We start from the raw sequence: 14,462 nt of genomic DNA, 5'->3' as shown, positions 1-14,462 counted from the left end.
TGGCATTGGGGAACTAGGGAAAAGGCAGGAGACTTGCAAAGGACTCTATGTGCCTTTAAGTCAAAACATCTATTTTAAAAATACTCTTCCCTCCTTTCCTCCTGCTCCATTTTTCTAAATAAAGGATATGAGATGTTGCTGTTGGTGGTGGTTTTTTTCCTAAGCAAAGAGGACCCCCTCGGCGCATTTTTCTTTTCAAATGTGAAATGAGGTGGAAAATCCTCATTTCACGACAGGAAGGACAAATATTGACACAAAGTTAATATTTGTCAGGAGCCCTAGAAGCAACCTGAGTGCTAAAAATCTCATATAGATATATATGTTTGTGTGTCTATGTGTGTGCGTGCATGTATATAATTAAATAATAAACTTGACTTGATGATAGGGGAATCTGTGGAAAGCAAAGTCTGCTCTCTAAGGCTGAGGAAATAGTCACACACACATGCTCCACATATTATTTCTCTCTCTTTCGTGCACCGAGTGGGGCACACACATGGCACACGTGCCCATGCAAGCACCCAACACACACGTGCCCTCTCCCTCTGCTCGGGTGCACGCTGCTCCTGGCGTGACCTTCGGCCTCATTTGTGCACACGCTGCTACAGATATGAACACCTTCTCCATCTTTCCCACCCATTTGTAGGGTCTCCAGTTGACTTGCACTCACCAGGTTTCTCTTTCTTTTTTCCTCGTTTTTTTGCCCACCCTTTCACACACGTGTGTGCAAACACACGCACGTACAAATATAACCCGTTTAATCTAATTTCACCCATTGCAGGGGGATGCTTCTGGAATTTATCACTGTTATTGTTCATTGCCAATGTAAATAGCACATGTCAGCTCAATATTCAGTGGTCACTCAGTATTTATTAAGTCCTGTCCACTCTGGCCTTTTTTAGAGGAAAGCCCCGGGGCAGATTAGCTGCTGGCCCTGACACGCCGCGTCACTTATCTATTCGCATTGATTATGAGAGTCAGCTGTGGCCAGGACTCACTTTTTCCTTCTCCTCTCAGACCCTTCTTACAAGCACCCCTGCTTGGATTTTCATGAGGAAATAATCAGATTAGGGCTTCAGCGGCGAGTTCATATGGAGTTCTCTTTCTCCAATGTGCTACTAACTAAATAAACGTGTTTTGTGGTAAATTGTAAATGACATTATGATTACTAAGGCCAGCATGGGTTTCATTTAAAAGTGATCGAAATTGCAGGCTGCAGAAATTGTGACTGGCAGACAAGGCCATTTGGAAGGAGACAAGCAATGATGTGTGTGCGTGCATGGGCGTGTGTGTGTGTGTACAGGAAACCGAGTAAACCCACTTTGCAAGGCAGGCAGGGCAAAGGAAAGTCCTAGGAAATCACAAAATATCAGCAGATCTCATTTGTAGACAAGAGAAATGTCACCGGGGGGAGACGGGGGGTTTCCGGGAGAGCAGACGATGAGATCTGTCAGCCTTTGTGGGCTGGATGCCTGCTGCAGGGTGCATGCTCCCAGCGCTCCAGGACAATGCCCAATGTCTCTGAGTGCAGCATTTCCCCTTCTGCTTCTGAATGTAGTTGCTGCTCCCTCTCTCTTTGCCCCCAGCACGTGCTGATAGCAAAATACTTACACTGATAAAGCAAAAAAAAAAAAAAAAAAAAGAAAGGCAAGAAAAAGGGAATGAAATGGTAAGCTGGTGTCTAAAAATAGGGGCTTTTGCACAGATCCTATCTGGCTTGGACCTCCTCCCTGAACAAAGCTTGACATTTATGTAATTTCATTGCTTTCCTTGGTGACATGCAGAGAGCGAGCTCATTCTGGGAAATGCTCACAGACCAGGGTAGCGGTCTGCACATGAGGAATCCCCTAGAAATAAATCATAGGTAAGTGTCCACAGGATCCAGACATCGAGATGCAGCTATAAGCAGAGTCCAGACTGATTTCTCATAGCTTATTTCTTTTCCAGGAGTCTGGTGTTGTCTTCTAGTAGAACCTTTCACAATTACAATGTTTCCTTGATAAGGGGAATGCCCTTTTATTCATCCAAAACTTTGTGACTCTCATGGATGTTGCCGTTCCTTTCTTTTTGTCATTAACACCAAGCATTGCCGATCTGCATGCACATCCCCAGAGTTGCTGAATGAGGAAGGCAGTGTTAGTTTAGACATTGGCCATGCCTTGCTTAACACGTTCATGAGCACAGCTAACTGGAGAAGGAGCAGGCTTGGGGAGGGAAGGAGGATTATAGCTGGCTACAGAAGCAAATTCCTCCTTTGATTTTATTTTGAAGAGAGGAAGGGAAAACAGAAACACACATCTTTTCCTAAGATGCTCCAGGCAGAAATGTTTATGTTTTTGGTGCCCGTATCTGAACTCATTTACTTTTATTTTCTCTTTATAATCAGAGATTATCTCATCTTTACAGCCTGAGGCGCAATTTCTCTCATCTTAAAGCAGAGACCTATATTAGGTCAGATGGAGCATACACTAACTCAAAAGACTGTATGGATTACATCTCTTCTGTGCAGATCTTTTCATAAAAGGACCCTCTTGACTTGTCTCCACAGGTGCTTGGGATGGGATTCGGTGGCAAATTCTGATGTACATGGAAGTGTCTTAGCTCCTGTTATATTCAGTGAAAGAATACCTAAAGTGTTATCTAAAGTGGCTTTTGTAGTCCCATGGATCATGTGTTTCATCTACAGATGTAGCTACCCAAAGAAGTCCAGGTGACATTATGCACTTGTGTTTAAGTGACAGGATCCAACCTCTGGTCAGTGAAGTTAGAGGATTGTAAAGAGCAATCCAGCTGACAAAACTGAGGTATTTTAGGGTAACTCTATTGCTTTCTAAACTGCTTTGTCTGTATTGATGTCTGGGGAACTGGGAGTGTTTCAGTTACCATAAATGTGTGCCTAGTGTAATTTCATGTGCTGTGGGGTGTCCCACCAGACCTCCAGCTGCCACTCTTGAAGCGCATAGGTCTTCTGTAGACCCTGTAGACCCAGTGCCTCAGATACCTCAGGGTATCCCGTGAGATACTAGATGCCTGCCTGTGGGCAAATGATTTAAACTTCAGATCTCCACTAACTGCAGTGGGAGCTTAGACACTTGGAGCACACATAACAGTCTCTGCTATTTATAGGTGTCCGAATCTGATGCTTTCTTTTAGCTCTAAAACTTGTTGAGGTGGTTTACTGCTGGCATAGATTAATGATGTTCTGGTCCTTTCTAGGTGGTTTTTGTGTTTGTTTTTTTTTTTTTTTTTTTTTTGAGATACAGTCCCTGTGAGTGGGATGAGAGGGTTTAGGGTAGAGTTAAATTATCTTTCCAAAGAATTGCAGTCATGCCCTGATTTGTTACCCTGCTACAGGCTTAAAACCAGGAGAATGTAGAACACACAAGGACATAGGGACATAGAGGTGGGTTAGACCAAAGGTCCATCTAACATGCCTGCTCTTTCAACAGTGGCTACAATTTGATCTAGAAAGAACAAGGCAAGTGTATATGTTACTTCTCTGTCATTCATTAGCAGTCTTCAAACACTTTCAGCTCAAGGGTATCTTGAGGTAGATGTGGTTTCTATCTGTTTAATATCCCTTAGTGTCCAGGCTTCTCTTAAAATTATGTAAAACTTTAGCACCAACAAAAGTGACTTTGAGCATTGAATGGGAAAATAAGCAGCTATACCAGAAACTGTTGAGATGATGTCCATTAACAATTAATATTTTTTTTTCTCTGCCCATCTCCCTTTATTCTGCACCAGGAATTTACAGAGATGACAGCAAGTGTATCTTCAAGCCCTCACTACAAAGCTACTTCTGCAAACAGGCAGATCACGCACTTGTCATCCTAGAAAACTTGGACCCCAGTATGGTCAGACAGAGACTGTTTCCAGTGGTAGCAGTGACTGGCAGCTTTATGGACACCTTCAGTGATGTGACATTGCATGCATCGTGTTATCCTGCAGAGCATCATGCTACTTTCTTTTCTGTGTTGCCATCCACCAAACTTGCTACAATTTGCTTCCCAGACCAAGCACCTCTGACTTTCAGACTCTACCTCCTCAGTGGCCAAAATGCAACCAGACTGCCCCTTGCTATATTCTACAATGAACCACTCAGCCTTCGTGTTTTCATTCAAGGGAAATATGTCTCTCCAACCCCATCTTCTTTCTCACTGAATGAAGGGGCAGGAGCCAATTACTTTAGCTTTGAGGACAATCTTCTCTATGTTCTCTTGCATGAGAAAGAACCTGTAGAAATAGTTGCTGACCTTTCTCTTCTTGTGGCTTTCACTGTAACTGAGGCTGTTGGGGAAGAGGGTGAAGCAAGTATAACACGTCGATTAGCTGATTTCTTGAAGGTTGGTCATGACCAAGTTAGGGTAGTTCATCATGTGCTGGGAGGTGAAAGCATGTTGAAGGCAATCTCGGCCAATGCTAGCAAAAAGAAATATCACTGCCCTAACATGGCATTTTGTACAGCTTTTCATAGCAGGTTTAGCTCACAGAAAGTGGGGAGAGGACCTGTGAATACCCGAGCGCTGCAGCCATCTGATGCAGCTGGTCCATCAACAGTGCTCATCATTGAACTTGGTGATCCACCAGGCCATCCAAGAAATGAGTTGACAAGTGACAGCTTAAAGAGTTTGGCCAGAACAATTATCAACACTCATCAGACTGGAGACCTTCAGAGAGGCCTTGGCTTGCCGGGTGATATCTTAATGGTGACTCAGCCTGTCTTACTGTTTCCGGCAGAAGCTAACAATAGGTAAGTATCAGATGCTGTATCAGCAGATACTGATTTAAGTGTAGTGATGCAATTTAACCACTTCATCTGCATATTAAGATAGGGAGTAAGTTCTCCATTGGCTGAAATATGACTAACCATGGTAAAACACATTATAAAGTTTCCATGATAGAGCTATGCCCAAGCACTAGCTGGACTCCTGCGTGTGGATTACTGCATTATTCTGCTGGTGCTTATGGATCTCTGCAGTGCAAAGTTGTCCATGATGCTTTGAACCAGGAACAGAGTTCCTGGATGTTTGCCTTGAAACTATAAACTATTGGGCAAAGTCAATGTTTCTAAAGAAGTTGAGACTACAATAGCTCTTAAATTTTAAACAATTAAATCTACAAATATTTATAAATTTATGTAGCACCAGATGTGTTATGAAAGATGGTTATTGCTTTAACTAACTTGCAGGTCTAAACCTTGATTCATATACTTTTAAACTTTAAGGCCAAAAAGGACTGTTTAGTCTTCTACTTCAATCTCCTGCATGACACAGGCCACTGCTGTTCCCTTTGATACCTTTCCCTTTGATTGACCTTTTTTTTTTGGCTAAAATACTTATTTTAGAAAACCGTCTGGTCTTGAAGATACAAGAGCTTCATATATCCAATATGACCTGAACTTGCGTCTAGATGTTGGGTGTTATCCCTGGTTTTGCTGTCACAAGTTCTTGCCCACTTTCTCTTGTCAGCCTCTCTGTCTCCAGCTTCCCATGAGAGTATCTTGTTCTTTTCTTCACTGTTACATCAGTGAGTTTCTGGGCATTGACTCCTCCTCCTCTTCCAGATACCTCCAGAGTAATCAAATCACTTAGCTGTCTGCTTTTTAATAAATTGAAAGGTTTGAGTTCTGGAGAGTGTTTCCGTCTTTCTCTGCCTTTATTTTCTGAATCCTTTTTGAAGTGTGTATGTCTGAAAAGCCAACTGTTTTCCTCCGTATCAGTGCCATATGCAAAAGTGGTACTAAATCCCATTTTCTACTGACAGAATTCAATGATCCCATTAGCCCATTTTTCCACAGAAATAGGAGAGCTCATGATCCTCTGTTCACTGTATTTGCTAATTCCCTTTAACTTCTAGCTTTCCAGGACCAAATCCACCCAATTTCTTTGCTCAGATCCAACACACCACATGGGCTATGTGCCCATGTTTGCCTGTTCTCTCCATAATGTATCAGCCCACCAACCCTTATGGGCATTTTATGTTTATATTTGTTTCTTGACATAGATAAAGCATCAGACCAGCAGCTGATTTTGACAGAACAACACAGAATACCCCTTTACTTACTCCAACCTTAAAGATTCCTAGTTTTTACTTTCATTAAAAAATAATCTAGCCACCAAGCCAGGAAACGTGAAATTATTATTCTATCCTTAATTGGTTTAGCGGTGGACTCGGTAGTGTTAGGTTAATGGTTGGACTGGATGATCTTTAACGTCTTTTCCAACCTAAACGATTCTATGATTCTGTGATTCTACTTTATAATGATTTCCCAATGGGAGCTACCTTTTGAGCTCTGTCAGTTACCTAGTTCTTGGTCGGTTTTGTACATACTAATTTTTTATTGATGTTCTGTACCAAGACTCAGTTTTTGAGGGTCATTTTTTTTTCTCTCCTTCACAGCAACAAACAACCCTTTCTGTCCTTCTTTCCTCTGTCCCCGTCTTGCTCTTTTCAGCCTCTTGCAGCCACTATGTGCATGGCCCAGATGGCAGCCCTTATCTGCAGAGAAGGCTGTGAGAAACAAGGCTGGGAAGGGAGCAGACAGCAATGTATTTCAGCCTCAGATCCTGAATCCATATTAAAAGCATATGGGAAATATGAAAAAGGTAATATCCCATCTGTTTTTAATAGGGAACATGGGATTTGATGTTTGGCAACCTTATTGTGTACTCTCTGGATATTGTATAATGTTATTTTTTGATGTGCACTACTGAGCCTTACCCAAGTATAAGCATATTCCATCTACGCAAGAAAGAAATTGGATTTGTCTAAGACTTACTTGCTCTAATCAATACCATATCCTCTAAGATTTACCACTGACCCACTGACCCCTGTACCATCCTGTTGTCTGTTGGCTGCTAGTGATACAAACTACTATTCACATGCTTAACTTTTCTACTAGGCACTGTGTGGCTTATGGTAGTGAAGCACGCACGCTTAAGCACACTGATCTGTGACCATAGGAATCTTTGTTTTTGCTTGTTGTTTGGGTTTGGTTTGCCGGTTTTGGGTGGGTTTGTTTGGGGTTTTTTCTAAGTCATGTTATATCAAGCACAGTGGGAATTTATTACTTACAAGATCAAATCTTAAATCAGGGCCAAACTCTGAAGATATACAATATTTTTTTATCAGCAGAACTAACATCACTATTGTCAGTGGGGGTATTTGTGTTACAATATAGGGTACTACAAAATGGGACAGCAAAAAAATGTTGTAGGAAGTTTTACAGCCTGTGATAGGAAATGTTATCGTGTCCTTATGCCATCCCAAGACATGCCGTAGCCTGTAGAGTGTGACAGGTATGGGACCCCTCATTCAGTGTGTCCGTTATTGATGATCAGAACAAGAGGAGCAACAATAGCTGCACTGTGGGAAAGGAACAAAGTATAGGTTTTTTTATAGGAAGTTCACCAGAACCCTATTAAATGCCTATAGGTTCCTGAATGCATCAGTGTAACATTACAGGGATCACCTAAAGGAGAGGAGCACCCTCTTCTGTGTGCCGGGGAAGAAACCTTGTGGCTGCCTTTTTTCATGCACAAATGACATCTTCTCCACACTGGGGACTGCTCTACTAGCTGGGGTTTGCCTTCCCACCTGCGCATGCTCTGTGAAACCAGCCCGAGCAGCGAGGATCAGGACAGGTGCCTAGGAAGAAGGCTGTTTTATTATAGGGACAAGAGCAGTGCTAGCTTGAAGACAGAGATTCACCGTCTCAGTGGGGGAAGACCTGGGGCATATATTCAAGAGAATACTAACATCACCAGATCACAGGACCAGCTCAGAGCTCATCCACCCTTAGCTGCTTGGGCTCCTCTGCAGTGTTATTTATTGCTCCCCATCAGTCATAGCTTTTCTGGAATTACTCATGGCTGACATTTCTGATGCAATAAGGCCACAGATAACTTGTGAAATGAAATCAGGGTTTTCCTGTTGGGACATGTAGTATCCCCACTGTCTATCTGTCTCTCTTTAGGCAGTACATGTTAGCACAGGCAAGGATAATGGGGCTGGGATTACAAGTCAGGCTAAATATTCCCATGTATTTTTCTGTGGAAGGAAAAGAGAAATATTTTCAACCCTGCGTTGTGCAAAATCCAATCAGGCTGTCAGATATACACAGAACCTGCACTCCTGCTGGCCCAGTCTCCCTGCTGTTTCAGACTAGTGGCTCCTCTTGCATCAAGACAACAACAAAAAAATCTTTGATCAGCAGAGACTGGGTGTTCGTCTTTGCAGCCCAGGACAGTAAGGCTGAAGGGAGCCTTGGAAACCTTGCTGTGGTCGCGTAGCTAGGCAGTAAGTCTGTATAACATACTGCCAAGCCTTTAAAAAAATGATTTGTCTGTTATGATTTGAAATGCTTTTTTTACATGATTTTAACTTAACTCCTTTGTTAGGGTCCCTTCAAGCACGGCTCATTGGTTTGTCAAGGAAAGACAGAGGTGATAGCTTTGACTGCTATAGTCTCGCACAGCTGGAAAATCAGAGAGATGACTATCATATGGATTTATCTTCCTGCAAATGTCTGTGTATTAATATATACTGCAATGTATTTACAGATAGAAATCTCTGTGTGGATCTGCAGTCCCCTGTTTTGCAAAGTTTGACTAGCATGAATATAAATATAAAAGTGAAAGGACAAGAGAGCACAACAGCGAAAGCATTGTGTGTGTTTATGTCGTTGCCTTTATACAAAATCAGAAATATAAAGCTGGATAGTCATCCAGAAGCCATTTAGTTCATATCCCCACACTAGAGCAGGGTACTTTGCTTCTTCTTGATGGAGCTTTAATCTGCTACTAAGTCAAATTTGCAGGCATTAATCTTTCATTATTAAGAGTTAGGTTTGGGGTAGCATGTGAAAAACAGTGTGTGTGCAGGAAATAACGGTGTTTGAGACTCACAGTAAGCAATAAAAGTGAAGCAAATCATCAAAGAACTGCTCATTCAGACAGCAATACCCATGGAGAGGACTAAATGAGAAATTACTACTAATTTGCTATGTCACATGACATATACACAGACAGGCAGGGTTAGAAGTCCACACTAGATTAGTTCTGACACATCCTAACCCCAGAGTGCTTGGGTTTGGTAACCTTCATGCAGGTTCCAGGCAGGGTGCTGTATGGAATTACACAGGGTTTTAAAAAAGGGAGCTGACAACTTTTTTTCCTGAGTAGGCTTCTAACTTTTCCTCCAGTGGGTAGGCAAAGGCAGGATGCTAAAAATCGTGACCTCAGAGCTGCAGCTATTGCACCGCTTGAGGCTCTATGAAGGTTTTATCTGCCACACACCCCTGAAGTAAAGATGTGGAAAAGGTGATACTCAGGAGCTTAAACCATAAGCTTAAAATCTCCTTAAAATTAAGGTTATGTCATTTTAAGTCAGTTGTTCATAGCAACACTGTAGAGGGTATATTCTTGAGTAGCATGTGCCACTGCTTCTTGATGTCCAAAAAAGACAAACTCAGTTCAAATAGATACAGGGAAGGACATTTAGGATGGTCATGGAAAAGGAGTTTGTTTTAAGATGCAAAGAATAAAAGACCTTTGTTTGTTTAACTTGGCAAAACAAAGCTGTGGGGAGATATCATTCTGTCTGTGAAAATATGTTGGAAAAGTAAATACCAGAGAGGAAGCTCTAGACACTAATGGACAATGACAACACAGGAACAAATGGGTGTAAAGTACCAAGAGGTAAATTTGCATTTAAAAATCGAAGGTTCCTCCTCAGAGAATAAATTGCAAGAACCTGCCAATAGAACTGGAAGAAGACCATTTCCCATTCAACACCACTCTATTTTCCTGATTTTTTTCCCCACATGGCCAAAGCAATATTCTGAACTTCTTCTTCTTTTTTTTTTTTTTTTTTTTTTTTAATAGTTTGGGAATAGCTGACACCCATTTTTGGCCAACATCTCATTTAGCAGTCTAGTAAAACTGTGGAAAAATACACGTGAATAAATTTACAGTGAAACCTAGAAGGTTTCTACTCAGAGGAGTGGGATTCTGTAATGGGTTATTTATAGGAGCGATGGGATAAGAAACTTCTCAGAATAAAGTGGAGGCTAATACATGTATAGACAGTGTTATCTCATATAAAACTGTGTGATCATATTACACTTTAGGAATTAAGATGAATGTCACTATTTTGTTGTCAATTCATAATTTGCAAACTGGGAAATTGGGCAGTTGCAGGATCTCTCAACAAGAGGTAGATGGTCATCAAGAACTCAGAGACTCAGAGATCTTTCTACATGGGAGACAGTGGCCACAGAGGCCTGTGTGTGAAAAGAGTTTGAGGGAAGTCATTCTGGATCCCAGAGGTGGAAGTTTTTTTATCACAAAACCTTTTCATAATTTTTTGCTTCTGGTGGCAATTTTAGCAGAAAATCCAGGAACTGAATGGGCATCAAAACTGAACTATCAGCACATTGCTGATGTCAGGAAGGCACAGTCATACCAGTGATGATGATGCAACACAAGATCTATATCTAACTATGTAGATGTTAGACCGCGGGTCTGCTATTTTAGCAAATTCAGAGTAGGGAAATTGAGAAGATACCTAGTGGCCCCTATCCATGGTCAGTAGAGGTATTAAATTGCAGCTTAAGTAGAAGCGCTTTTCATTCAGGGTCTGTCCTAAATAAATACAAAGTATACTTTGCAGAGTTGGTATATGAGTCATTTGTGCAGGTTGAAGGTAGTGCCACGATATAGATTACTGCTAATTACAATGATGTCTGTCCATAAGGTTGAGTGTCTGCCCTTGGGGGGAAAAATCCCCAAAACATTCAAAGTAGTCTGTCCCTTTGTACATGATTCTTGTGTGAAGTCAGTATTTCCCTTGCAAGTTCTCAAACAAAACTCCAAAATACCCTTCTAGACAATAGCCATGGAGCTTCATGTTGCCACTGCAAATCAGATAATAATATTTTTTTCACCACTGCTCTCCTGGACTGGAACCCGTCTGGCAGTGTAAGAGTTAAAGGCTCTGTCACCGACTACCAAGCCCCCAAGCTACATTCCCCCTCTAAGCCTTATTTTTAAACTACATTTCTGTTAGTGTCTACTGTACATGTAAACCTATCTAAAAATTTGCTAATCCCACTCAAGGGTGACACCTGTCAATTACAAGGTTTGGGCAATTAGAAGTCCTACCTCCACTGCAACCATGGTGGAAACCACAGCTTGCTGGACATGGGCTTCCGAAAACCAACCTGTTCCTCTGCAGGAAGGAAGCAGAAAGTAGGAAAGGTGAAAGGAGAGCCGGAAGAGAACAGAGCAGGAGGAAGATAAAGAGAGACTTGGGAAAAGGAGTGCAGACTTTGCAAGTCTTTCTGGTAGGAAGGAGACATATATTGGCATATACTCCCCACACCAGTGTGGGTCTTTGAAATTGAGGGGTTTGTGTTATTAAATTTAAATCTCAGTTAAAAATGACGGGGATCAGCTCAAGAGGAGTTTTTCTTAGCTGTTCCCCCAGAAGTTACAGATGTTTGGACACATGCAGGAGAGTCAGGAGTTGTCCCCATCATGTTTCTTGGGGACTGGAAAGAGATCTGGTCCCAGCTCTGGTACCCCGGTGCTGTCAAACAAAACCTGCCTTGCTCATGTCACATATGGATCCATTTCCGCCCTTAACAATTAACGAGATCTGTGGTAAAAGCAATGATTTACATGATGTGCACACAGAGAGAAGCTGCCAGACATGTCTCTGAGGGATTGATCCTTTCCCCAGTCTACCTTATTTAACATGTGAGTGGTGTCACCTCTATCAGCAGGGCTTGGCTGGTGTGACAATCAAGTGAGTGACGGCCGTATCGGCTCGCAGGTCAGCCTGCTTTGCTGTCACATCACGCTCTTTACTGTTGTCCGTTGGATGGGAAAGGGAGAAAAATTCTTCCACATGCTTTGTTAGCAGGAATCTGGCAAGCACAGGGTTAAATGGCTTTGGGTGCTGGGTCTTTGTGGGCATGTGTGCACATATATATATGTGTATACGTGTGTATATATATGTATATACATACACACACACCTTGGTTTGGCTGTAGGACCTCACGCCCGCAGGCCACAGTCACATTATCATCTGGAAATTGGATAACGACAGCACAATGACAAATCCAGGTTGCTTGCAATAAGGTGCTAATCCCTTTGCTTTAATATCGGAGCAGCGTGTAATGATGTTTGGACATCACTCCAGTTTACTGACGACCCCACTGGGGCCAGCAATAGAAGCGTACAACTGTCTAACAAGCCATCAGGTGACCGCCGTCGTCAAAGCAACGGAGGATGCAATCTAATCTTCCCTCCATCCCTTCCAGCTCCCAATAAGGACCAGATTATAGAAGTGGCCCATCAATGCTTGGTAACTCGAATCAATTAACGTTAATTCGCACAATGCTATGATGTATTGTGATCACTTTCATTTCGGAGAAGGGGGAAGAAATTGCTATAATTCACCTAAAATGAGGTTGTCTATGGTGCTGAGGTATTAATTGGGTGTCCATATTAAATGGAAAAGGAGCACGGTAGTGAAGGAAAAGTGGATGAGTGACTCTCTTGGCTGCTATTGACCTATCAGAAGAAGACAGTGCCCTTTTCCTTTGCTTTTATCTATTACAGTTTTCCCTATTGCGTGTCAAGTTGATGTATTATAAAAAATTCATTTGGTGACCTTTCACCCCCCTAGCAGATTAAACAATTTCACTTGGATGGCATCATTAACAGGGCCTTGCATTTAATGATGATTTCTCTAAAAGGCCACGGAGATTCGATTTTAAGCTAACAGATTTATTGCAGTATTATAACATATCGTAAAAAACTGTACCACCTACGGTCTGGTTTTAGGATAGAAACTGTTTAAGAGTTTATGTGGAGCTTAAAGTGGTATTACCTTGGGATACGCAGCAGCGGCAAGGCTCTGACCTCTGGCGGGATGCTGTTTACGTTTAATAAAAGACGTTTCTCTGACAGTAAACTTCAGGAGTATGTTATGGAGGAGGCCTGGCTTAGCTCCTCACCACTTGCAGGTGGCTTTGTAAGTAGGGGTATTTCCACTCATCTACAGCAATTAATGGAAGTCACTGATGAATTTGGAGGATGTTTCTGTCCTATCTGATACATCGGCTCTGTCCTGCTTCTTCTAAAGGTTCCTGGTGATCCCACCTCACCCTTGAGTGGATCCATTAAGACTCTCCAGTCTCCCTGCTTTTCTTTTTTTAAGGTGTCTTATCACTCCAGACTGCAGGAACCTGGATTCCACCAGCTGCATCCACCAGGCTGCTGCTTGCCTTCAGCTTTTGCTGCCACTGGGTTTGAAAAGTGCTAAATGAAGGTTGTCTGAGCAGGAGGAGAAGACTGGCCTTAGGGGGGAGACATGTCTGTGTGTTCCTGGACAGCTGCGTTCATGCTCTGTGACTATATTTACTGATTTGTAAAATGGAGAAAAAATTCCTGAAAGCTAGACTGGGAGGCATTTGGAGCTGGGACAGTCTCTAGAAAAATGGAGAAATGGAGATCTGATGGTGGCAGTGCCTCCAAAAGCTAATCTCAGAAGAAGATGGTCAAAAAGACTGGGTATTTTAATTAACACATATTCCAAGAGAGTATGCATTGGACTTCTTTTTCAGAACTTTTTCAGTCTAACCAACTTATCTGATGTTTTCAACAGCCACAAAATATCCAGCTTCTAACTAAAGCATCTTTGCTTTATGAAAGGAACCCTTCACAATGATTAGATAAAGAAACATACTCCTCTTGTCCAGCCTTGCCCACAGAAGCAATTCAGTTACTTGTTTCTTATCCCAGTTCACTGTCAACCTAGGCCCCCTTGCTACTTCTCTCCACTACTAGATGTTCTCTTGTTAGCTTTCTGCCATCACAGCATCTGACCTCCAGGACAGTGGGCACAGGTCTTTGTTCAAAGCTCCCTGCTAGTGCTGGCTAGAATATTCATTTAGGTGCCTAGGTTTTCAAATTTTGGTCTTATTGACTCAACCTACATAAAAGAAGGGAGACATCAGTAATGTCCAACACCATGGATCCTGTTCAAGTCCATTAGTCTAGTCCTCATAAGGAGATATGATCTCCTTATGTATTTATTGTTTCTCTGTTGTTAAGGAAAGATGAAGCCTTCTTTCCACTGGAGTTTATTTCCTCTAGCTCTGATTTCTCTCTATACCATGTGAAAACATGGGCATCTGTGGAAATAAAAATAAACCTTTACATAGCCCTTTTGCTTAAAGTAGGAATGATCTCCAACTCCTCACCATCTTGTGGATGCTTGTGTCTCTCTTTTGCTGTCTCTATTACATAATGATAAGATCTTCAGGGGGAAACAAAGCTCTGAACAGTGCAGCTGAGAGGACACAGGTACCTGGTGTCTGGCTAACCTCATCACCACATGACATGGGAATGCACTTCTCACCTGAAGATACTAAAACCCTGACAGCCTTTCTA

General features: G+C 42.1%; 1 protein-coding gene across 1 annotated transcript in view; it reads left to right on the top strand.

Moving 5' to 3' along the window:
• PKHD1 (PKHD1 ciliary IPT domain containing fibrocystin/polyductin) overlaps positions 1 to 14,462 on the top strand; it is a 275,411-nt gene that overhangs the window by 238,158 nt on the left and 22,791 nt on the right. The window contains exon 59 of the mRNA XM_075707750.1: positions 3,745 to 4,750. Within this exon, the coding sequence (XP_075563865.1) occupies positions 3,745 to 4,750 (1,006 nt within the window). The remainder of the gene's footprint in view (positions 1 to 3,744; positions 4,751 to 14,462) is intronic.

This window comes from Pelecanus crispus, chromosome 3 (genome assembly GCF_030463565.1).
Source record: "Pelecanus crispus isolate bPelCri1 chromosome 3, bPelCri1.pri, whole genome shotgun sequence".
NCBI lineage: Eukaryota > Metazoa > Chordata > Aves > Pelecaniformes > Pelecanidae > Pelecanus > Pelecanus crispus.
The sequence above is the reverse complement of the archived record's forward strand: the minus strand, read 5'-3'. Positions and strand labels throughout refer to the sequence as shown.